General features: G+C 49.4%; 1 protein-coding gene across 1 annotated transcript in view; it reads right to left on the minus strand.

Annotated features, from left to right (window-relative positions):
• DYNC1H1 (dynein cytoplasmic 1 heavy chain 1) overlaps nucleotides 1-25736 on the minus strand; it is a 1397843-nt gene that overhangs the window by 1052576 nt on the left and 319531 nt on the right. Inside the window, exon 30 of the mRNA XM_085626346.1 lies at nucleotides 1640-1880. Coding sequence (XP_085482472.1) covers nucleotides 1640-1880 — 241 coding nt within the window. The remainder of the gene's footprint in view (nucleotides 1-1639; nucleotides 1881-25736) is intronic.

Below are 25736 nucleotides of genomic sequence, written 5' to 3' on the forward strand. Positions count from 1 at the left end.
TCCCGTCTCGACAACTGAGAATGACTCAGGCATGTGAATCTAGGAAAGCTCCAACACTGGAGTAAACCTCATTTTGATATGGTATAAACAGAGCCAGCTTCCTACAACAAGTTTAAACCGATGTGAATGCCATGTGAGAAAACATTGAATATACATTTTCTTTACCTTCATTTGGCAAAACAAAGTTAAACAAGAAAAAAAATACACAATTATTTTATGTAGTACTTACTAATTGTGAACAGACACTAATGCAGCATAGCACTGCACCAAATGCCACAACCAAAAGGAGAGCTGAACCCCTACTTTGGTTTGCCAAAGATAACATTCTACAGTTCAATCATCCATTACTAAACCCTACAAGACTGCACTCAATTTGAACATGAATCCTCTCAACCTACACTTCACCCAAAAGCACACAGGAAGGTGATCAGATAAATTTTTGTTTTACCTGAGAGGGTACGAACTGCATTGAGGGCATCACGTGTCTTTCTAACCCACTATATACAAGCAAAAGATACGGTTCTGTAACTACAGTTCTTATGCATGGCAATCTTTCATAGATTCAAGAGTTTTGAATTTTCCCATTCAGGTTACGCATCTTAGGATTTTCATGGTTCATTTTGGAAACACAGCATTAAAGAATAAATTTAATACAGTAGCTCATCCAATTGTTTTCAGGCCAGTCATTCAAAGGCAGTCAGGTGAATGGACCATAAACCCTGACCCTGGAAGCCATCTTCAGATTATATAGTTTGTTAAGTTAAGGACATACTTCACCAGACAGGAGTCTGTATCCGATAAGTAGCTATGGAACATTTCAACAGTGGAAAACTGCAAGTACAATGAATTAGCTTTCTTTGTCATCGCTAGGTCCTTCCTACTTGTGCGCAGCAAACTAAGAATCGTAACAAAGGGCAGAAAACAGGAGCAAAGCACACAACAAAATAGGCGCTACAACACAGGCGTGCCCCTGGTCTAGACATCCTAGTCGTAAAGGTTAGCAAAGGTTCCAGCTAATGTTAAACTGCTGTTTCCAAATGTCCTGTAATAGACAGCTGCATGGAGGGTCATGATTGCGGTCACTATCCTCATTAAGAAAGTTAAGAAACGCATGGCCTCCTTATTGCCAGGCAAGTAGGTTATGAATAGTTGGTTTATCACCTGAGAGAAGCCTTGCCCAGGTACAAATCCCTTTGCAGTGGAGCTTTACATAGTAACCCATTAAAAGAAGATGTGCATAATTTCAAATGCTTGTTGATTTCCTCACAAAGTTTAATGCATTTTGCATGCATTTTTTCAATCTGAAGGAATACTTGCAAAACAAAGTGCTGTAAGCGACCACCTTCACGGAAAGTGATTAACCTTTCATCTACCTTACTGGCTAGTGTACATGAGTAACAAAACTAGGTGGACAAGCTACTACATTAAATGATTACTTTTTTTAATGTAGCCTTAACATGTACTGAGGATTCCAGGCTTGCAAAATGCAGTACCGGAGAAGAACTAGCTTTGAATTGGTTACAAGAAACACATTCCGCCCTCAACAACGCATCTACAATTAACAACACATCTCTACATCAAGACACAAATGCCTCCTAGGAGGAGCCAGAAAATAAGGCTACAGGGCATTCATACTCACTTAAAGAATGGTACAATCTTGTTGGCAAGTACTTCTGCAGTACGGAAACCCTGAGAGTACAGCATGACCTGAGCAATCAACTGACGGTCTGGTTTTGTCATCGCCAAGCTCCTGAACAACTTCTTCAGATTATCGGGCAGGTTAGATCTTCCAGCGTAACCAGGATTCATGGTGATGAAGATTGCCATGTCAGGACTCACTTTCACTTGTTTGTTCAACAGTTCACATGTTATTGTAAAATCTAAAAATAAGGTATGAAATATGATAATTTATAAAAATGTAATAGTATCAAACTAGTGTTTACATTTTTTGGGTATTAATATGCATTTTAATTTCTGGAAATTAATCAGTGATGCTGTTTACAGGCGTTTATCAAAAAACGAGGGCTCAAGATTCGTGGGAAAAGTATTGTAAAATTAGTAAGCAATTTTAATTATTTTCACATTAAAATCTTGTACTGTAGTGTTATAAGATAGATGGTGTTGCTTAGATCAAAAATGTGAGAAGTTGGCCTGATGTATGATGTCACTAGTTATAGTGTACACCTTATATCAGTCCAAATACCCTTATGGTGATTGGTTGTAAAGTCAACCTTATAGACCAGCTATCCTAGTGGTAGCATGGACAAGAGCAGTCTTAGGCTAAACTCTGAATGGCATGTGAAGCCAGCTGTGATACCATATATAATCCCTTGAATACCAAATGAAAGGACACCACAACAGATATATATATAAAATAAAGTGTATTTATTCTAAGCAAACCCTCAGCACTCTTTATGAGTTTAGAGGTAAGTACAACACAGTCTTATTAATGCATACAGTAAGTCACACAGGTAAGTAATACAGTTAGGCCCTAGGGGCCACGCAAACCATATACTAAATAAGTGGTATAAGAACCACTGTCACGGAAATAGAATAGGCCTAGGCCTAGGGAATCGCTGGGGCTGCACTACACTAGCGTTAGTTAGGAAGTGGGAGGCCCACGGGATTCGTGTGCAGAGTGGAAACACTCACGCGTAATGCGTAAAAGTCAATAGCAATGTTACAGTTTAGAAATAGATAGATTTAGGACACTTCCGGAGTAGCTAGGAAGTTGAGACTTGAAAACTAGACACTAGGATAGTCACTATCCTGATGAGCACCGGAGTACCCAAGTTACCTAGCCCACAGGCTGCGGGTGCATAGGGGTGAAGATGCGTCGTTTTCGTCGTCGACTCCTATGGATGCCTGAAGAAAGATGCTGACAGGCAGTCAGGGGAGAGTGTCCGGTGGATCCCAAGGCTGGGATCAAGAAGAGAAGAAACCTGCAAGCAGAAGGGACAGAGTCAAGGTCACTAGCCAGTGACCACGTGGAACCAGGAAGGAACCAGGCGATGTCGTGAAGAGTTGCAGGTGAAGGTGAAGCTTGTCGCTGCAGCCAGGAGGACCAGGAAGCGTCGAGGACGACCAGGACCAGGAGGCGAGCTGCCCCACGAAGGCTCTTGCTGTCGGCGGCGTCGAAGTTGGACTAGGACTCACCAAGCCTTGGCAAGCGAAACCCACGAAGAACAAGGGACTTGCTTCTGGTGCAGACCAGGAAGGTCTGGGGTGCTTCTTCTTTGCAGAGAAGCGGGAGCCAGTCTGGAGGAGCCAAACCAGCGCAGAAGATTTCAGGGAGCGTCGTCACAAAGGCCACTAGCCAGCGGGCAAGCAACCGGACAGACGCGGCAAGCAGGAAAATGCTGAAGGGCCCCACGCAGGACTCGTGGAGTGTGGGGGGCTGGTCTTCGGTGCAGATGGTGCTTGGGGTTGGGGCTTCTCAATCCCCGGTGCACAACTTCGAGGGTACCTCAGAAGCTGCGCTGTAAGTTACTAGCCACTTTTCCCAGGTAGCCGGTCCCACGTCGCTCGTCGCCTCCACGGATCTCAGCTCTGCTGCAGATGTGGATGAGGGTCGGAGAAGTCTGGAAATCAAGGCTCTGGTCGGGCTCTGCAGTCGGTTCCTCGTCGAACGTTTCACAAAGCAAAGGGTAGTCACTTGATGGTGCCTGTTTGCACAGGGTAGCCACTCCTTGGCTACAAGGGAGATTCTTCAGTCTTCTTATTTCGTCGAATGTCGAAGGTCCAGAGTTTCTGTTCAGTTTTGCAGGTTCAGGATAATCTAAAGTCTTGAGGCCCAACTCCCACTCTTATACTAATCTGGGGGGCTGGGATACCTGCTAGGTCACGCCTTATGGGTGGGACCTGGGAGGGGGTGGTTACACCCACTTCCCTTTGTCCAGTTTCGCGCCAGAGCTGGGGCTGGAGTGCCCCAGCGCCGGTTTGAACTGGACTATGCAAAGAACACCTTGTGTGCCCCAGGCATGTCTCATTCCTTTCAGCCCACCCTGCCCCAATACACTAAAGGCTGTCTGGGGAGGTGCTAGCACCTCCCCAAGCAGGAAACCTATTGTCCAGGCCTCCCTGGCTGGGAGGGCTCCCAGCTGCAGGAGGTCAGACTTGTGTCTGTGGCAGCAGCATCCATTTTGTGATGCTGAGGCTTTGGTTAGAGTTAAACATCAAAGTAGGATTTTAACATGTCTCTCCCTCTAGAAGGGAGGAATAATATCCTCATCACCAGAAATGGTATGGGGGTATTATTCCAAAGTGTTAGACACCTTACACGACATGTTTTGATAAAGCCAAACCATAGTTACCATAACCGTTTAAGATTATAAGGCACTTTAAGAGTATATGGTAGGCTATATCATAGAACAGCTATAAGGACATGGTTCCGAAAGCTGCAGACAGGCTCAGCTCATGCTAGAGCACCATCTCACATGTTACCAAGCACTCTGCCTCCAGGATTGTTAAGGCCTGCCATAGGAGTGACTGATAGGTACACATGTGTCTATATATAAGGGCAGATATAGGCATACTATATCTAAGCAAGGGGTGATTACACGACCTTGCCCCAGCTGAGTGATCAGCCAGTTGTGTCTGATTGGAAGGCCAGACCAGGGGTGGCATAATACATGCTGCAGCCCCTGGGAGGCCTAGGGTACACCTATGCCCTGGGTACCTAGGGTACACTGTACAGGGTCCAATAAGGTGATCCTTACCAATTGGTTATGTACCTAGGGTACATGGAGTCCATTTTACAGAGAGAGCAGACAGCCTGAGACCCTGAATGGCAGGATCTCAGGCCAACTAAGTCGAAAAACCAGCTAGACACTAGGCAAAAAGTTGGGGGTAAACATAGTCAGATATCCACCTTCCTACAAAAAACATGCCACTCAGGGAGATTGAGGTGTAAGACGCACTGTGAGAAGCGAATGGGAGACAGTCAACTAGAGAACTCCCTATGTGCACGCAGTGGCAAATACTGCGGAAGGATACCAGCTGGCTTTGAGCAGCCACTCTCAAAGATTGGAAACATTGGAGAGTAAGTTTGATGATGGACTTGCCCTTGTATCGCACTGCACGGCAGCAGTATGGCAATCAGGGCTAGGACTATGGAAAACGTACTTGCATTTGAACGTAGATCTTGGTCTTAAAATAAACCTAGAAAGAAGTTTCATTTTCTAAAATTGGTGTACAGCTCCTTTTTGAGTCGTGTGTCATTGATTAATCACTGTGTGTGTATAACAAATGTCTTACACTCCTCGGTGTTAGGTCCAAGGCTGCTCGGCCACACTACCACAAACAGAACACTTTGGGTTTGCATGGAAGCCCTGTACACTTCTGGAGGAATCTCTGGACTCTTTACACTCTTTATACTATTGGTATACCACTTAAAGAGCCAGCTTCCTGCATGCATAAAAGTATTTGGTCACTTTTTGAGAAGATAAATCCTTTTTCAGCAGGCTGCCATTGAAATTGTTTTGCCTAAAATGGTCTGGTCTCAACACAAAAGGAACTTAATCATTTTTTCAGAGATGCTTGGAGCCATGACCAGGACAAAGTTAAAATACAATACAAGACCATGGAAATGTGCGTCGGTGTACAAAAGTGGGTTTTTGTCGCAGTACCCTCCCCCTCCTTTTTTGCCTGGTGACAGTGCATACAATCACAACAAGAATGGAGGTCATTAAGAAATGTCTCAACAGGAGACATGATGTATTCACGACTCAAAAAGGGAAACCAGGCACTCATCCACCAAAGGAAGAGATGGAGAACAGATGAACAAATTCCTCCAAGCAGACAGAATTCACAAAATAAGGTGGAAGTGGTATAATGGAGAAGGACCTTCAGGAAACGGATGGTAAGGGAGACCTCAGTCTCCTTAGAAATCAATCCTCTGAAAGATGGAACCATAATGTCTAAGGGACGCTCGTTGGAGAAGGAAAACCCAAGATAAAAATTAGCCACGACACCGGCAAACAATACGGGTGAGATGTCTGTAGGAGAGTAGGGTCTGCTTTCTATGTTCACCCCCACTTTTTGCTTTTGCTTTACTGGTTTTCGACTTGGATGTGGCTGTGGGCCTGCTAATCAGACCCACAGCCCTGCTGTTCTCTCTCTAAATTAATACTATGTACTTTAGGTACATAACCCAATTGGATAGGATCACCTTATTGGCCCCTGTACAGTGTACCTTAGGTACCCAGGGCATAGGTGTACCCTAGGCCTACCAGGGGCTGCAGCATGTATTATGCCACCCCTGGCCTGGCCTTCCATTATGACACAACTGGCTGATCACTCAGCTGGGGCAAGGTCGTGTAATCACCCCTTGCTTAGGTGTAGTATTCCTATACCTACCTTATATATAGACACATGTGTACCTAACAGCCACTCCTATGGTAGGCCTTACCAATCCTGGAGGCAGAGTGCTTGGTAACATGTGAGATAGTGCTCTGGCATGAGCTGAGCCTGTCTGCAGCTTTCAGAACCATGTCCTTATAGCTGTTCTATGATACAGCCTACCATATACTCTTAAAGTGCCTTATAATCTTAAACGGTTATGGTAACCATGGTTTGGCTTTATCAAAACATGTCGTGTAAGGTGTCTAACACTTTGGAATAATACCCCCATCCCATTTCTGGTGATGAGGATATTATTCCTCCCTTCTAGAGGGAGAAGACATGTTGAAACCTACTTACCCGGTTAAAGTTAACCAGAGCCCCAGCATCACAAAATGGATGCTGCTGCCACGACACAAGTCTGACCTCCTGCTGCTGGGAGTGATCCCGGCACGGGAGCCTTGGACAACAGGTTTCCTGCCTTGGGAGGTGCGAGCACCACCCCAGACAGGCCTTAGTGTATTGGGGCAGGGAGGGATGAAAAGAATTAGACATGCCTGGGGCACACAAGGTGTCCCGTGCATAGTCCAGTTCAAACCGGTGCTGGGGCACTCCAGCCCCAGTCCTGGCGCGAAACTGGACAAAGGGAAGGGGGTGTAACCACCCCCCTCCCAGGTCCCACCCATAAGGCGTGACCTAGCAGGCAACCCAGCCCCCCAGATTAGTATAAGTGTGGTAGCTGGGCCCCAGGAGATTAGATTATCCTGAACCTGCAACTTGAACAGAAACTCTGGACCTTCGACATTCGACAAAAGAAGAAGACTGAAGAATCTCCCTTGTGGCCAAGGAGTGGCTACCCTGTGCAAACAGGCACCATCAAGAGACTACCCTTTGCTTTGCTGAAGTTCTACGAGGGACCGACTGCAGAGCCTGACCAGAGCCTTGACTTCCAGACTTCTCCGACCCTGATCCACATCCAAAGCCGAGCTGAGATCCGTGGAGGCGACGAGAGACGTGGGACCGGCTACCTGGGAAAAGTGGCGAGCATCTTCCAGCGCAGCTTCTGAGGCACCCTCGAGGTTGTGCACCGGGGATTGAGAAGCCCCAACCCCAAGCACCATCTGCACCGAAGATCAGCCCCCCCACACTCCACGAGTCCTGCGTGGGGCCCGTCTGCATTTTCCTGCTTGCCGCGTCTGTCCGGTTGCTTGCCCGTTGGCTAGTAACCTTTGCGACGACACACCTTCAATTTTCCACTGCTGGTTTGGCTCCTCCAGACTGGCTCCTGCTCCTCTGTAAAAGAGAAGCACCCCAGACCTTCCTGGTCTGCACCAGAAGCAAGTCCTCCATTCTTTGTGGGTTCCGCTTGCCAACGCTTGGTGAGTCCTAGTTCGACTTCGACGCCGCCGACAGCACGAGCGTTTGTGGGACAGCTCGCCTCCTGGTCGTCCTCGACGTCTCCTGGTACCCGTAGCTGCTGCGACAAGCTTCACCTCTTTGCCTGCAATCTCCAGACATCGCCTGGTTCCTGCCTGGTTCCACGTGGTCACTGGCTAGTGACCCAGACTCTGTCCCTTCTGCTTGCAGGTATCCTTCCTTCTTGATCCCGGCCTTGGGATCCACCGGACACTCTTCACTGACTGCCTGTCAGCATCTTTCCTTCAGGCATCCATAGGAGTCGACGAAGAAACCCGACGCAAGTTCACACCTATGCACCCGCAGCCCATGGGCTAGGTAACTTGGGTACTCCGGTGCTCATCAGGGTATTGACTATCCTAGTGTCTAGTTCTCAAGTCTCGACTTCCTAGCTACTCCAGAAGTGTCCTAAATCTTATCAATTCTAAACTGTACTATTTCTATCGATTATACGCATTACGTGTGAGTGTTTCCACTCTGCACCTGAATCCCGTGGGCCTCCCACTTCCTAACCTTGGGTAGTATAGTGTAGCCCCAGCGATTCCCTAGGCCTAGGCCTATCCTATTTCCGTGACAGTGGTCCTTATACCACTTACTTAGTATATGGTTTGCGTGGCCCCTAGGGCCTAACTGCATTACTTACCTGTGTGACCTAATGTATGCTTGAATAAGACTGTGTTGTACTTATCTCGAATCTCAGAAAGAGTGCTGAGGGTTTGATTAGAATAAATACACTTTATTTTTTATATATATCTGTTGTGGTGTCCTTTCATTTGGTATTCAAGGGATTACAAATGGTATAACAGCTGGCTTCACATGCCATTCAGAGTTTAGCCTAAGACTGCTCTTGTCCATGCTACCACTAGGATAGCTGGTCTATAAGGTTGACTTTACAACCAATCACCATAAGGGTTGTTTGGACTGATACAAGGTGTACACTAGAATTAGTGACATCATATATCAGGCCAACTTCTCACAATAGCGACATCTGAAGAACAACTGATACTGTATGAAAACGCCATGGCTGTAATCCTAATTCGTTAACAAATAATGTCTACAGAAAAAAAGAGGATAAGACATTCAAGAAAGCTCTCTAGGGATGAAGCAGAAAAAACGCAGCACGGACAGTGGCACAGGAACAAGGTTACCTTGTGGTAGTGATGGGATGTGAACCATTGCATTATATGGGCCATTGATAGTCCAAGCACCCACAAGTTAATGTCTACTAGGAATTTGAGACAGGGCTCGAAAAATCCAAAAAATGGTACTAGTCCTGCAGGTCTAGTACCTTGAAAAATCTCCTCAACCTAACTGTAAACTACTTGACCTCCGTCTCGGAAAGCGGAGCAAATGTGACAAGATAACAAGATTTAAAGGCATCTTTATTGCTCATTCGCTTTGTGAGAAATAAAAATGCCTTTAAATCTTGTTATCTTGTCACATTTGCTCCATTTTTAAAGACTAAGGACAAAAGTTAGTTTGGTTTCCTACTCGCCAGAAAGGGCGAGTAGGACCTAAAAATAGCTCATCCTCATTAATTTTACCTCGCAAATGCGAGCGGGCGAGTGGATTTGTCGAGCCCTGTGAGAGATCAGTGGCAGGAAACCTTCCTGTCAATGCATAATGAAAGTCAAACAAGAAGTGCCAAAGCACTAGAAAAGGCCTTAGGCCTGAGCTACAATTCTACCCAGCCCAAGGGTCCTGCCCCTCATTAGTTTACCCCTATATGTAAAGAAAGACACTATTAAAAGGAACAATTGCCCCATGGATGTAAAAGATAACCATTATGATGGCCGCAGAGGTTATATTGCACTGTGGAAGTCACAAACATTTTGTGTTTAGACATAGATAAACTGAAGTCCCTATAAGGGGCACTAAGGCAAGAAGATGATCTTAAAATGCCTACAAGGCATACCGAGGTTGGTCTTGGAAAACAGGGACAAGACAACAGTGCATCCGCATCACACAAGAAAAATAGCCTCAACGGAATAAGTATTCGAGTAGAAATACTAGAACATGCGAACATAAGTTCACAAAAAAACATACTTCCCAGATAATTGGAAACTTAACCTGTCACCTACAGAATAAGAACAATAAACATACCTGAAGCAAGCAGGAACACCTCAACAGGTATCACCCATTAAAAGGGGGTTTGAAAAGAAAAGCAGACGGGCTCCGCCCGGTGAGTGGCTCATATGTGAATAAAAAATGGGGACTTCCCAATAAAAACAACTGAAAGTTTACCAGGAATGTAGTCAGCAGCGTTAAGAATCTGCTCCACCCTGACTAACTCTCAATCTCCTCAAAGCAGTCAGCATGCGCGCCATATAGACAGGCGCCATCAAAAGGCATATTAATCAAGGTGGCCTGAACAGCCTCCGAAAACCCAGAGGTGCACAATTAGGCATGTCAACTTAGTGCTACTGAAGAGGACACAGCCCAACCTACAGAGTCAGTGGTGTCCATACCACAGCAAATAATTAGTACCAACGGGACAAAATCGCTCCAGGCCTCTTGCGGAAGGGAGGACAGCAGGCGCTCCAATGAGGCTGACAATGCATGGGAGAAGCGTCAAAGGACACCAGCAGGATTGAGGGATCGCAGTCCAGAACCAGTAGGACAAAATAATATGTAAGCCAAGGAAGTCTAATTTTCTGGCCTCTCTTTCTGGAGGAACAGCAGGGAATGTATCAACATTTTGGGCGGCAAAGTCAGCCTAATCCACAAAACTATGATGAGCTGGATGTCTGAGGAGACATGTTGGATCTGTAGGGGCCAGGCAGAGTCTGTGAGAAACAGAGCGATCAACAGGGGTCAAAAAGAGCCTCACTATAAGGAGGCACCGGATCTACCCCGGATTGCCCTTGATACAAGGCAAAGGATCTGTAGTCATTTCCAAAGATGGAAGTGTTCCCTCCAAAATGACAAACTCGTTTAAGCACATCCACCAGAAAGGAGCTTGCCTCCGTAGCCAAACCAGGAGGGGACAGGAGGCCCGACGCGAAGAAGACACCAAGCCACTGGCTTCCCCCAACTAAATCAACCAGCTAGACTCCATAGGAGAGAGAAGGGATAGAGAAACTCCAAACTCTCTCCATCACCCCCATCATCGTGTTCCTCAGAAGGAAAAACAGGAGGGATGGCTTCCAAGATGTGCGGCTCTACCGACGCCGCATCTGGATCTACATCCAAAGCCAAAGAGGCAACATCTCAGCAGTGGAGAAAGGAAGAGGTGGAGCATTGATTAGCGTTGACCTCAAAGTGACTAGGCCAGACCTAGATGCCGTTGCTTGAGTCGGATGACCAGACCCAGAACGTGGTAACCCCAAAGGGCTGTGCACTGCCGTCAAAACAGATTTGGAATACAGAAACGGAACTGAAGCCGAGGGCGAACCCATCGGCATGGACACAGTCATGGCCTAGTGCACCTCTTTGGGGACCAACGGCGCTCCAGGGGAAGGTGGAAACCCAATAATACGCCAAAGAGTTGAAATAGTCTTATGTGGCGTAGAGTCGCCGCGGCTCCAAGATAGGCTGGAAGGCACTGGGTAGACTCGAGCATCGACTCTTCAGCTGAAGATCAGGTGCAGCCCTGATGTGGCGAAGTCTGTTGACACCGCAACTTTGACAGCCTGTCTAGAGACTTACCTCGGGATGTCGATGGAGATTGAAAGACAGGACCGCTCCTGGATCGGACCCTTTGCCGGTCTGTGGAGCGTGAAGGAGCCCAAGGTCGATGGGATGGCTTGGAAGACTGACATCCGCGCAGCAAGAAGCTTTATCCAACATTCCTTTTGCGCCTTCGGTCGAAGCCGACCACTATATGAATAGAGTGAGGGTCGGGGGGCGTGGGCGGCAGCCAAGCATGGCGGCCGCATTGTAGAGAGGCTACGGATCGGTGCTGCCGAGATCCTGGGAAAGCCCGCCAGCTGCTGCAGGGCAGCCCACCGTCGGACTGGGAAAGGTTGCGGCTATAGGCGGGAGGACCCGGTGAGCCAAAGACCACGGCGGGAGTGACGGCGGACGGGACACCAAGGGCCCAGCGGAAGTGGAGGCGGCCGCGGCCGAAGAGCTGCATTGTGGTCGCGTGGGCCTGCGCACCACGGGCCATGGCGCTGCGGGGTAATCGTCGTGTGACAGAGCAGCCAGAGGCGGCGGAAAAAGGCAGAGAGCCCGGAGGGAACGGAGGCGGTGGCCGCCGGGACAAGTGAACTGCGCAGCACACGCCAGTCGGGGCCAGCAATAACTTGAGACCGGGGATGCGAGCGGCCTACCGCAGCGTCGAGCTGAGGTGTGACGCAGTGGTGCCCTGCGGAGAGGTGGGGCGCTGTGAAGGCCGGGTGAGTCAATGCAGCGCTGACCTGCTGGAAGCGGACTGCGGGAATAGCGGAGCAGCTGTAGGGTGCTGGGTGGCAAGCTGTATTGGCAGTGCAGAAGGCGACAGATGGGAGAGAGCGGGAGCAGCCAGAGGCGGAGTGGCAGAACACCTGAAGAGAACCCAGCCCGCTAAAAGCAAGCACTATACCCACGGCGAGGTGGGCAGACTGCGAAAGGGCGAAGCGGCATGCATTGGAAGTGGATATAAGATGCAAGGCCTGAGTGTTTACTTCCTTCCCGGTGCCCGCGGTATACGCAGAGTACGGCTGCTGCGCCGGTGCTTCGGTGGGCCGCTGAGAAGACGGCGTCGAACACCGACATTGACTGCATTAGGGCACAGTTTGAAAGAGGGGGCACCGTACCCAGGCGGCAGTGGAGAAATCAGTAACTGGCAAGTCGGATAAGGTGCCCTGGGAGAGTGCGACACTGAGCGGAGAGCGGTCGCCCAAGTAACTTGCCGCTGTACCGGTCTGCAGGATGGGGAGCAAGGGAGTGCGACAGCATGAACAGGGCGGACAAGATTGCATCCCGGAAACGGCGGATCCCATGGTAGGCAAGTCAGGACCTGAGAGCGCGAGGTTGTCAATAACATCCGGCCCAGTGGATAAACTGGATCTCATTCTGCAGGAGGTGCGCGACTCCAGGAAGGCGCTAGAGCTGCAAATTGGGACACTGTCGGCTGGCCTTGGGTTACTCCGAGCGGACCACACTAAGTTGGCGGATAAGGTAAAGGCGTACGCAGCGGCGCTGGAAGATGTCGTCCCTCGGCAGACACAGAGCGACACCAAAGTTACACGGCTGCAGGAACAAGTAACTGCCCTGTTGGATCGAGTGGAAGACGCGGAAGGCAGAGCTCGAAGGAACAACATACGAGTTATTGGCCTGCCGGAAAAAAGTGAAGGGAATGATGCGTCACTGGATATGAAACAATGGTTCCGGGACCATGTCACCAAGGAAGGACTGTCTACGCAATATTGCATAGAGCGTGCGCACAGGATACCCATGGGTCGCCCGAAACCGGGTGCTCCGCCTCGACCGCTAATAGTTAAATTGTTAAACTTCCGTGACAGGGACCTCTTGCTGCAGAAAGCCCGCGAATTAACCCCGATAACTTTCGAAAACACAAAGATCTCACTTTATCCGGACTACACGATGCTGGTGCAAAGACAGCGCTCTTCCTTCTTGGCAGTCAAGAAACAACTCCGAGAGCTGGGCCTGAAGTATGCGCTGCTCTTCCCGGCGCGGCTAAAGATCATACATGAACAAAAATCCTATTTTTTTTTAAAGCCCAGGCGATGTTGACGACTGGTTGGAAGTGATGGAACTGAAAAGTACTACACCGACTGGCACACAGGCGTCGGCAAAGAGCGGGAACAGCAGGGTGAGCTCATCAGGGAAAAGGCGACGGAGAACGGATAGAACACCTGCGAGGCAATACATCACGAAGCAACAGATGGAACAGACCAAGGCTGGGGCGCTAGAGGCGGCGGCCGCACTTACGAACAGTATGGAGGCGACGACTCGGCCCTCCTCGGAGGAGGCCACGCACGAATCGGACTCAGAGCAGTGTAGTGCTGTTCCCCTCTGCGACCCCGCAAGTCATCAAAGACTTATATGGCTGATTGTATACGCAAGTATACTTTGTTATTTGTAAATGCGGAGCGAGTTACTGTTACGTGCCCGCGCAGCTGGCGGGTCGACTCACCCGATCTTAAATTTAGGCGGCACAGGCTCCGTAGTAAGCTTTATAGCACCACTGCGCGAGAATACGCCTCATGTGGAGCGCCAGCAATGTCCCCCAAATGGCAAAGGCGCTATACATGACCAATGAGGTTTCTTTTTTGTTTCAGTTCAGTTGTATGGTCCGGTATAGTTGGATGACCAGACCGAGTATTGGGTTGTTGGGGGGGAGGGGACGGTCTCACGGTACTGGGAACGTGGGGTGGACTACTGCATCCGGAAGAGGCTGGGTTCCTTCAGCAGAAGTACACATGTAGAAATGATGTCGCAAGGTAAATACACCATAATAACATGGAACATTCGGGGCATGGGGACAGTCAAGAAAAGGCACAGGATACATGCACAGCTTCAGCGCCGCAAAGCACATATAGTGTATCTCCAAGAATCCCACATGACAGACAGCGAAGCGGTAAAGTTGCGCAACAAATGGAGAGGACAAATCTTCTCCACCTCCTACTCCAGTTACGCCAGGGTAGCCACAATATGGGTGAAGCATGGTGTACCATTCAAGGCAACGGAGCAACGGGTGGATAAGCTAGGAAGGTACATATTCGTGAAAGGTATGTTAGACGGACAGCCTGTGGTGCTTGGCACAGTCTATGCCCCGAATACGGAACAAGACAAATACTGGGAAGTGGTGAGTGGGGCACTGGTAGGTTGGGAACCGCACCCCTGGATATTGGGAGGAGACTGTAATGCAGTGATGGATGTAACACTGGATAGATCACACCCGCCGCTCCATGGGGCGGGAGTGTTTAGACAAGCCGAAGCTTTGGGCAGGTGGGCAAAGGGTTGGGAACTATGCGATGTATGGAGAATGAGACACCCTACGCACAAAGAATACTCCTACTACTCTGCAGTACACGACCTGCACACAAGGATTGACACAATATATTGCTCCACCAGAATAGCAATGCAGACACTTAACGCCACTTACTTACCTAAAACTTTCTCAGATCATAATCCACTTGAGGTAACCATGACATGGGGGTAGGTACCCACGCCAGTCCCCATGTGGAGACTATGGCCGCAGATGCTGGAGGACCAAGTGCTCCGCAGCGACCTTTCTGGGACCATAGAACACTACTTTGCACTCAATAGCAACACAGCGTCAAGCACATTGATAGAATGGGATGCGTTCAAGGCCGTGATAAGGGGGAAAGCAATCAGTACGACAGTGGGGGTCAGGCAGGAAATACATAAGAAACTAAAAGAGATATAGGATGACATGCGCACACTAGAGCAAGACGCGGTTACACGAGTCGAAAGCAAAGGCCCACTGCAGGAAGCAAGGATAAAACACGCAGAAACACTAGAGACACTACGGGTCATTGACTATCAGGTATATACGAGGAGAACCCATGCGGAGGCGGATAGATCTGGAGCATTGCTTGCCAAGCTGATGCGGGATGCTCCCACTACAACAGGTATACATGAGATAGAGACACTAGATGGAGGAAAGGTATATACGCAAGCAGACATTAATACAGCCTTCCGCCATTACTACGCCACATTGTATAGCGACACAGACCAGGACCTAGAGACTCGAACGGCAGACTTTCTTTCTGCGCTGACGTATCCAAGACTCACAGAGGAGGCACAGAAGGACCTCACCGGACCCATCACACAGGCTGAGATACGAGCAGCCATAAAGGCCCTCCCGCGAAATAAAACCCGGGAATGGACGGGCTCCCAATAGAATTTTACAGCACATATGCGGACCCAATAGTACCTCAATTTACAAAACTGTATGGGAGGAGGGGGCCATGCCGTCCACAACAGCGCAAGCATTGGTTATATCACTTCCAAAGACGGGAAGGGACCCTGCGGAGATGGCGAATTACCGCCCGCTGTCCCTACTAAACTCGGAATATAAAATACTAAGCAAGGTGTTGGCTACTAGGTTACTGCCCTCCTTGCCTAAGCTCATACACATAGATCGAACTGGATTCTTGCCTTCACGTAGCACATCCTTGAACATTCGAAAACTGCACCACTTGATGTCGGAAGCCCCAAGCCACTACCCACATGCTGCCTATCGCTGGAACTAAATGAATATGCTACTTACCAGTATGCATCTGTTCTTGGCATGTAGGGCTGCTGACATTCATATCTGTGCATAGATCGCCGCCTAGTGTTGGGTCCGGATGTTTGCACGTTGTTGTCCTGGAAGAGTCTTCGAAGTATCCTGGGATAGGTGACTCCTCCCCTGGACTACAGTGCGCATGGGCATCCTCTCCATCCTTAGATTGTTTTTCGCCATTGTGGCAGTGATGGAGTAGATACAGAAAGTGATGACCATGCTTACAGTAATTCTGAGAGCTGCAGCTGCTACAGGCGCGGGGGAGGAGGGAGGGCGATATGAATGTCAGCAGCCCTACATGCCAAGAACAGATGCATACTGGTAAGTAGCATATTCAGTTCGAGGCATGTGGGCTGCTGAATTCATATCTGTGCATAGAATACATAGCAGTGCCCTCTATTAGCGGCGGCTACCAGTGCCAGCTGCAGCGGTCTGAAAAAGAGTTTTGAGAACAGCCTGTCCTACAGCTGCCTGCTGTTTTGATTGCACATCTACACAATAGTGTTTGGTAAATGTATGTGTAGTGGACCAGGTGGCTGCTCTACATATATCATGCAGGGGAATGTTTCCTAGGAAAGCCATGGAGGCCCCTAACTTACGTGTTGAGTGGGCTCGTGGGGGAATCGTTAATGTGCGTTTAGCCTTTTGATAGCAAATTTGAATACATTTAACGATCCATCTGGCTATACCTGCTTTGGAGATAGCATTACCTTTGTGGTGTGGCGCAAAGGCAACGAAAAGTTGTTTTGTCTTCCTAAAGATCTTAGTCCTGTCGATATAATACATGAGGGCTCTCTTCACATCTAGTGTATGGAGTGCTCTTTCTGCGACAGTTTGTGGGTTTTGAAAGAAAACCGGCAGTTCAATAGTTTGATTCATGTGGAACTGCGATACTACCTTGGGCATGAATTTGGGGTTGGTACGTAGTACGACCCTGTTGGCGTGGACCTGTATAAATGGCTCTTGAATGGTTAGTGCCTGGAGTTCACTAACTCTTCTTAAAGAAGTGATCGCTACTAGGAAAGCTACTTTCCAGGTAAGAAATTGAAGCTCGCATGAGTGTAGAGGTTCAAAGGGTGGACCCATCAGGCGGGTGAGGACCAAGTTGAGGTTCCACATTGGAGCCGGTGGGTGGCTTGGTGGAATGACTCGTTTGAGTCCTTCCAAGAATGCTTTGATGGCAGGCACTCTGAATAGAGAGAGGTGCTGCCTGGTCTGCAGATAGGCTGATATTGCGGTCAAATGGACACGTATAGAAGTGTACGCCAGATTGCATCGGTATAGGTGTAAGAGGTAACAAATTATGTTTTGTATGGATGCGTCTAGCGGGTTAATGTCATTATTAGTACAATAAATGACGAACCTTTTCCATTTGGCTGCATAGCAAGCTCTGGTAGTGGGTCTCCTGGCCTCCTTAATGATGTCCATACAGTCAGGTGGCAGGTTTAGGTAGCCAAACTCTAGGACTTCAGGAGCCAGATCGCCAGGTTCAGTTGTTGCGGATCTGGGTGCTGAATCTCTCCATGGTTCTGCGTCAAATGCGCGGGTTTGATCCGCAGCCTTTGATGCGGCACCACGGAAAGTTTGAGAAAGGTGGTGTACCACAGCTGGCGTGCCCACGTTGGAGCAACCAGGACGAGTGTCAGTGAGTGTTTCCTGAGTTTGCGTGCCACCAGCGGTATCAGTGGTGCTGGGGGAAAAGCGTACGCAAATCTGCCGGACCAGTTCATCCATATCGCATTGCCCTGCGACTGCGGATGTGGGAACCTGGCGGCAAAGCTTTGGCATTTTGCGTTTTCGCTTGTGGCGAATAGGTCTACCTGTGGATGACCCCACTGCTGGAAGTACGGTTGGAGTACTGATGGGTGTAACTCCCACTCGTGCATCTGGTGGCTGTGTCTGCTGAGCAGATCCGCCATCTGGTTGTCCTTGCCGGGGAGGTGTTCTGCCATGAGGAACATGTTCGTCTGAATGGCCCACTTCCACATGCTCTGAGCCAGATGAGACAACTGTGGAGAGTGTGTTCCTCCTTGCTTCTGTATGTAGTACATGGCGGTCATGTTGTCCGTTCGGATCAACACGACTTTGTTGCACAAGTGTACTTTGAATGCCTTCATTGCCAGGAAGATTGCCATCAGTTCCAGAAGGTTGATGTGCATCTTCTTCTGTTGTGTTGTCCATAGTCCCTGCACTGTGTAGTGGAGTACATGAGCTCCCCATCCCTGGAGAGACGCGTCCGCTGTCAGTATTATTTGTGGGACAGGCTCTTGGAACGGTCGGCCCTTGCAAAGGTTTTGTGGATTCCACCAATGCAGAGAGTTGTATGCCCGACCGCTCACCAACACTAGGTCTTTCAGCTGTCCTTGAGCCTGATTCCACTGACGTGCTAAGCACTCCTGAAGCGGGCGCATATGTAGTCTCGCGTGTGGGACTATGAAAATGCAGGAGGCCATCATGCCTATCAACTGCATGAACACTCGCGCAGGAAGGGAGTGTTGGGGTTTGAACTTGGAAATCAGCATTTGCATGCTGTTGATCCTCACTAAATTTGGCTGAGCTGTGGCCGCCAGAGTGTCTATAGTCGCACCTAGGTACTGTTGTAAGTGTGCGGGCTGGAGATGGGATTTTGGGTAATTTAGTGAGAATCCCAGACTGTGAAGGAGGTGAATGGTGCGGGACATGTGGCTGGCACATTGCTGGGCTGACTTTGCTTGAACGAGCCAGTCGTCCAGGTAAGGGTAGACGTGTATGTGCTGCCTCTGTAGATGTGCCGCCACAGTAGCTAGGCACTTTGTGAAAACCCTGGGTGCTGTTGTCACGCCGAAGGGAAGGACTTTGAATTGGTAGTGCTGCCCCTGAACAGTGAACCTGAGGTATTTTTTGTGCGAGGGGTGAATGGGTATGTGGAAATACGCATCCTTGAGGTCCAGTGTGGCCAGGAAGTCTCCCTGTTTGAGCAGCGGGAGGACTTGCTGTAAAGTGAGCATGTGAAAATGCTCGGAGAGAATGTAGCGGTTCAGGGGTCTCAGGTCTAATATAGGTCTGAGTGACCCGTCCTTTTTTGGTATTAAAAAGTACAGGGAGTACACCCCCGTACCTTGCTCGTGGACGGGTACGACCTCTATTGCGCCTTTTAGTAGCATGCTTAGCACCTCCTGCTGTAAGAGCGTTAAGTGCTCTGAGGACATAGGACGGTGTTTTGGAGGTATTGTGGGTGGAGTTGAGGTTAATTCTAGGCAGTAACCATATTTGACAATGTCTTTGACCCACCTGTCCGTGGTGATGGAGTTCCACGTGGACAGGAACCTTTGTAGCCTTCCCCCGACAGGTGTTATGTGGTCGGGAGGAAGGGAGAGGGCGTCACTGTTTGTTCTTGGGGGAGGACCTGGTGTTGCCGTAACCGCGTCCTCTGCCCTTTGTGCTTGAGCCACGATAACCACCCCGGGTGTTTTTATCGTAGGTGCTTTGTGTGTTGCCTTTGTTGTAGGTTTGCTGTGACCCCTGTCCTCTACCTGCTCCTCTATTTCCGGGGCGACGAAAGGAGCCGCTCCGAAAGGACTGCGTTTGAAGAGCCCCCATGGACTTTGCAGTGTCCGTGTCCTTTTTTATTTTCTCTAGGGTGGTGTCAACCTCCGGCCCGAATAAGTAGTCGGGGTTGACAGGCTGGTTGAGGATGTTATTTTGTACCTCAGGTTTGAATCCGGAGATTCGCAACCAGGCGTGTCGTCGCAACATGACGCTAGTGTTTATGGCTCTGGCAGCTGTATCTGCGGCATCCAGTGCACACTTGATGGATGCGTTTGTGAGGAGTTGTCCCTCCCTGATGAGGATCTCTGCACCTTCTTTGAATTGGTCAGGGAGATGTTGGAGTAATTGTTCTAGTGTGTCGTAGTGTGCTCGATCGTAGCGGGCGAGGAGCGCCCGAGTATTGGCAATGCGCAATATATTAGCTGCCTGTGCCGCAACCCGTTTGCCGGAGGTCTCTAGCACCTTGGACTCTCTGTCCGGGGGAGGAGCATCACCTGTTTGCGAGTGTACCCGTTTGCGAGCATTCGCAACTACGATGGAATCTAGAGGTAACTGGCCTCTAATGTAGGTAGGGTCCCCAGGCGCCGACCTGTATTTCTTGTCGATTCTGGGGTTTATTACTCTTGCCCTGGTGGGTTCTTTGAAGATGTCCTTTGCTGGTTTGAGGACACCCTTTAACATGGGTAGAGTTTTTATATTCCTTTCTGAGGATGCGAAAGTATCCATGAGAAAGTCGTCTTCCACGGTGTCAGAGTGGAGTTGCACCCCATGATTGGCCGCAGCACGTTCAATTAGGGCGTTGAATGCGGCAGTGTCCTCTGTGGGAGATGTTTTTGCTCCATAGAGTTGCGGGTCCTGTGTATCCATAGGTGCACCCGAGTCTACAGGGTCATCCCAAGCTTGGTCAGGGTCCTGTTGGCCTTCAGGGTCCATCTCTCCGGGGTAGGGGACGTGGTCACCCATGTAGTCCTCCAAAACGTCAGTGTCGGAGTGTGTGGGAGAGAAGGACTGTGGATCCTGGTAAAAGGAGTGGAGAGGTTCGGAAAGAACTGGTTCCGAAGTCACCGGCAGCTTTTTCTTAAGCGGGATCCGGTAGGAGTCCAAAGCTGACTGAAGTTATTCTCCTTTTGTGGAGCACCATCCTGCCGGTGTCGGCGTCGATGACATGTGACGGAGACGACTCCGCAGGAGAGCGTTCAGCAGGCGTGAACGTGGTGTGGGTGACCCGTGTTCTGATCTGGAACAGTTTTGGGGCCGTGGATGGCGGCAGGCCAAAAGTGATATTGGTCGGTGCCGAAGAGGCCGTTGGAGCTTTTATCGGCTCGGAGCCTGACGTGTCCTGGAGGACTGCTTTGTGTTTGGTGCGTTGCGCAGCCACGGTCCGCACCTGGAGTGCCATCGAGTCCTTTGTGCCGGTCGTTTCTGTAGAGGCGGGCGTGGACTTCTTCGGTGCCGGCGAGTCATCGAGTCGAGGGGCGGCAATGGCCGTCGACGTCTTTGATGAGTGTGCCTTTGGTGGTGCTGTCGAAGCGGGGTGCGACGCAGCAGGCAGTTTGACCTTTGGGGTCGGAGCCGATTGTGTCGGTGCCGGTAGCCGAGGAGGTTTTGTGGCACCGAAGCTCTTTTTCTGTGTGTCGGCGCCGACGTCGGCTGCTGCAAGCTCGGCACCGAAATCTCGTTTGGTGCGGTCGGCGCCGACGGGTTTTGCTGGCGTCGAAGGTGTGGTGGGCCTCGATCGGACCAGCGTTACTTTCGGTTTCGGTTTCTGGTGAACCAATACAGCTTTCGGTTTCGGTTTCGAAGAAGGGAAACCAGCCTTTTTGGGAAGTAATGGCTGCCGCTGAATGTCCGAGGCCGGGCCAGAGGGCGGGGCCGAAGAACTGCGGGATAGGTCTTGGGTAAGGCCCGAAGGCGATCCCTCGACCGGATCCATAGACTGGCTCACTGGGATATCCTTAGTCTGTACGGGTAGGCCTTGCTCGTCACCGGAGCTACTCTCTTCGGCCCCTAAGGCCTCATTGTAGTCTCCTACCTCGGTGTCGGCTTCATCTCTGGAAAAGAGTTGTTCGGAAGCGGGGCTGGAGGGTAGGTTCTCCACGTCTTCGACATCTTAGTCTTCGGCGCTGAAGATGTTGGCTGGGGCCAGTGCCGCTTGCTGTGCTTCGAGTCTTGCTGCTCGTCGATTCCGAAGAGTCTTCTTGGATCGGAATCGGGCACAGGCCATACATGTAGATTCGTCGTGATCCGGTGAAAGGCATTTGTTGCACACCGGATGGACGTCGATATGGGGATATTTCGCATTGCATACAGGACACCGCTTGAATGGTGTCCTCGATTCCATCGTCGATGAAGGGTCGATGGTCGGGGAAAATGCGAAAAAGTTGGTTCTGGAAGTTAGTAAACTAACAATATACTATCGATACCGATCGGGAACAGTACCGACGCGAACTAAAGGCCTTTTGGCCTGTAAAAAGTTTTTCCTAACTTGAGTCAAGAAAAGCACATCCGAACCCAATGGCGGAAAAAAACAATCTGAGGATGGAGAGGATGCCCATGCGCACTGTAGTCCAGGGGAGGAGTCACCTATCCCAGGATACTTCGAAGACTCTTCCAGGACAACAACGTGCAAACATCCGGACCAAACACTAGGCGGCAATCTATGCACAGATATGAATTCAGCAGCCCACATGCCTCGAACACAAGCTTTCGACTCCATAAACTGGGAATACATGTTCCAAGCCTTGGGGAAATTTGGGATACCAGAAGGTTATATTGCGTGGCTGCGTTTGCTATATAAAAACCCTGTGGCCAGGGCTCGCACGGGAAACCACATCTCTAGCGAAAACACGATACATAAAGGGACTAGATAGGGCTGCCCTCTGTCACCTCTAATATTTATATTGGCTCTGGAGCCACTGGCTATAGCGCTGAGGAAAGTATTCCTGCCATGTGGCATAACACTGGGGCACATGCAACACCTTTTCTCGGCATACGCAGATGACATTCTCTTATACTTTCATGACCTGAGAACGCCTCTCGCCGCAGTGCACGAAATGTTCAGTCGTTTTGCCAAGGTCTCAGGTTTAGCCATTAATATAAGTAAGTCACACGCCTTCTTCTTTGCAGAGCACGCAGAGATTGAGAATGTGGTTTTTGGAGACGCGCGTATAGGAGTAGCCCCGGACACCTTTAAATACCTAGGTATACAAATATATAGGACACATGCGAATATGCTAGACGGTAACCTACACAAAGCAATCCGCGCCCTGCGATCCAGCATAGGGTTCTGGACAGCACTGCCATTGTCGGTGATGGGAAGAGTGGCCCTCGCAAAAATGGTGGTGCTACCGAGACTTTTATACTACTTCACTAACCTACCATTAATGGTCCCACACACCACGTTCAAAGTGCTGAACACGATGCTCATCGAACTAATTTGGGGTACCGGCAGACGTCGTATCAGCCTTAAAAAATTTACAAGTGAGTATACGGATGGGAGGATTGGGAGTCCCGGACTTGCGAGCTTATTACTATGCCAGTCAACTGCAGTGGCTGTCTTACTGGACGGCGGGCCGCAACTTGCAGGAAATAGGGTACACAGATATAGACAATGGTAAATTACACGCATTGCTGCTGCCAGGAGGTGAACCCCTAAGGAGCCCCCCCCCCCCCCCTTATTAGACAAGGCACTTCGCTGCTGGAAGGCGGCGCTGCAATATACACAGCCGTCCAGGGCCTAGGAAGAGAATATTCCCTTACTGGGGTTTCACCTGTTGAGTGGTAAGCTCACGAAGCGCAAATTAGCACCGTGGCTGAGCGCGGGAATTACCACGACGTCGGATTTGTTCGGAGATGGGACGCTATTAGATCATGACACATTTGTTAATGAAACTGGGGCCCCGGAACACTTGTATCTCATACATGCCGCACTGACACAATATGTCAGAAAGCACTGGGCCCCAAACAGGCAGGAACCCCCCACAAATGAATTGGTTAAAATGGTGTATTATATGGGAAGGGGTCGGCATCTTATAAGATGGCTATACACTGGTACCAGCACGCATACCGCGGCCCCTTTGGGAACCCTGAAGGTGGCGTGGGAAGGAGACATCAACAGGCCCTTCACAGATAAGGAATGGGCAAGGGTATTAGAGCACCCGAGGAAAGTATCGCGGAACACGAAGTTTAAGTTTATACAGACCATGGTACTGCACAGGGCCTACCTTACCCTGCATAGGTTGGACAGAATGTTCCCCCAGACAGAAGACCAATGCCCGAGATGCTCATTAGAAGGAGCTGACCTAATACACATGGTGTGGAGCTGCCCAAAAATAAGAAGATACTGGGACACCATAAGGCAGAGAGTAGGGGATGCGACGGAGCGGGAGGTGAACACAGTGGAGGAGTGTATACTAGGATTGCATACACAAGTACACAAACACAAAGTACAATACCGATTTATGGACCTTGCACTTATATTAGCCATACGCAACATTACAATGCGATGGAAATCACGGAGACCTCCGGACGCCCTGACATGGCACTCGGAACTCATAAGATGGGGTACTGCAGAGAGCGCAACACTTCACAGGGAAGAGCTCAAAGGGTTGCGGAAGGTATCAATAGCATTAGAATGGGATGCTTTAATGGAAGCTCTAAAGTCCATAGCGGCAGCTGCAACCCAGCCATAGGTAGCAGAACCTAATATATACAAAAATAACCAAGCCCTAAAGCCAGAGTATATGCAGGAGGTAGCGTGGCACACGCACACGATCAGGCAACCAGCATAGGCTGAAGTTCACATTCGAAAGACCGGAAGGAGCGGAACGAGTGAGATCGGGCACAGAGGGAAATGGGTAGTTTGGGGTAGTTAGCATCAATACTGTAATAATATGTTTGTAATATATGTTAACATTCTTTTAGTTCACTGTCAGGCAATGCACCAGTTGTAATAAGATGTTGGATATAACTGGGTTGTGGCGGAGAGCTGCAAAGGACTAATGTATACTAGACTGGATGTATAAAATGTCACAAGTTATGGATATTGTAAGGATGCAAAAGTAAATACGAAATGCAATAAAATATGTTTAAAACAAACACAAAAAATTAATAGAGTGAGGGTCCGTGGCACACATTTGTTGTCCACAGGACCCATACGTCTTGAACCAAGAGCACATAAGAAGTTGTTTTTAAAGGCACAATGTTCCATTCAACAAAACTGTCAAGGTAGGCCAAAAAAACAGTAGTGGATCCGTTCTCAGGAACAAAGGATCCTGATCTGGAGCCTTATATTTTTTTAATGATCCTAGCTGGAGCCGCTAGTAGGAAGGCTGGTGTGAAAAAAAGTTCCATCACTGGCTATAGCAGACCTAGGACCAAAGGAAGCAGTCGCCTCAATGTGACCTATGGTGCAAAGTCTCAAAGATGACAGATGAGGATATTGTAGATGCTGGGATTTCAATGTTCAGCTTAGAAGTACCTCTAACCAACATCTTATTAAAAGTGTTACGGTCATCTATTGGGGATGTTCTTGCTGGTGGAGTGTCCATAAGCATTGGTGAGTAATCCCTTGTTGAAGATCTTGTGGATGTAGACCAGGTAGGCGATCTAAGTCTGAGCTGAGGTAACCTAGAACGCGGAGATCTCCGAGCTGGTGTGGAGGAACTTGTTCTGGTCCTGTGTCGCGATCTACTCCTTGTATGTGATCTGGTTCTGCACAGAGGTCTGCTCTCCCTAGGTGACCTGAGGCCTCTTAGGGACCTAGGTGGACTGTTTTGTGGCGGACCAGCTGGAGTATCCACAGTCTGTGGGACTGGCCTTGGAGATGGTGTCTGTAGAGAAGACCGTGATAGAGTAGGGCAGTGAATACTGAGAGTCTGGACTAAGCTGTACACCTTGCATGGAGACCGGTTAATCGCGGTCTCAGAAACATCTGGGGCATTCCCCTCGACTATTTCTGCCTAAACGTTGACCGATGGTGTTCGCTGTCAACAGAGACTTCTCCTTCGATGCGTGTCTAGACATGGGGTGAGCCGATAACCAAATCTTTCTCTGCAACATGTTGTGAGAAGTTGGCCTGATATGTAGTGCTCACTATTCTAGTGATCACTGTGTATCATTCCAAACGACCCTTATTGATAATTGGTTGTAAGTCAACCTTATAGACCAGCTATCCTAGTAGCGTGGACAAGAGCAGTCTTCAGGCTAAACTCTAGAGGGCGTGTTAAGCCAGCTGTTTACCATCACATATACC

The sequence above is a fragment of the Triturus cristatus genome, chromosome 9 (genome assembly GCF_964204655.1).
Source record: "Triturus cristatus chromosome 9, aTriCri1.1, whole genome shotgun sequence".
Lineage (NCBI taxonomy): Eukaryota > Metazoa > Chordata > Amphibia > Caudata > Salamandridae > Triturus > Triturus cristatus.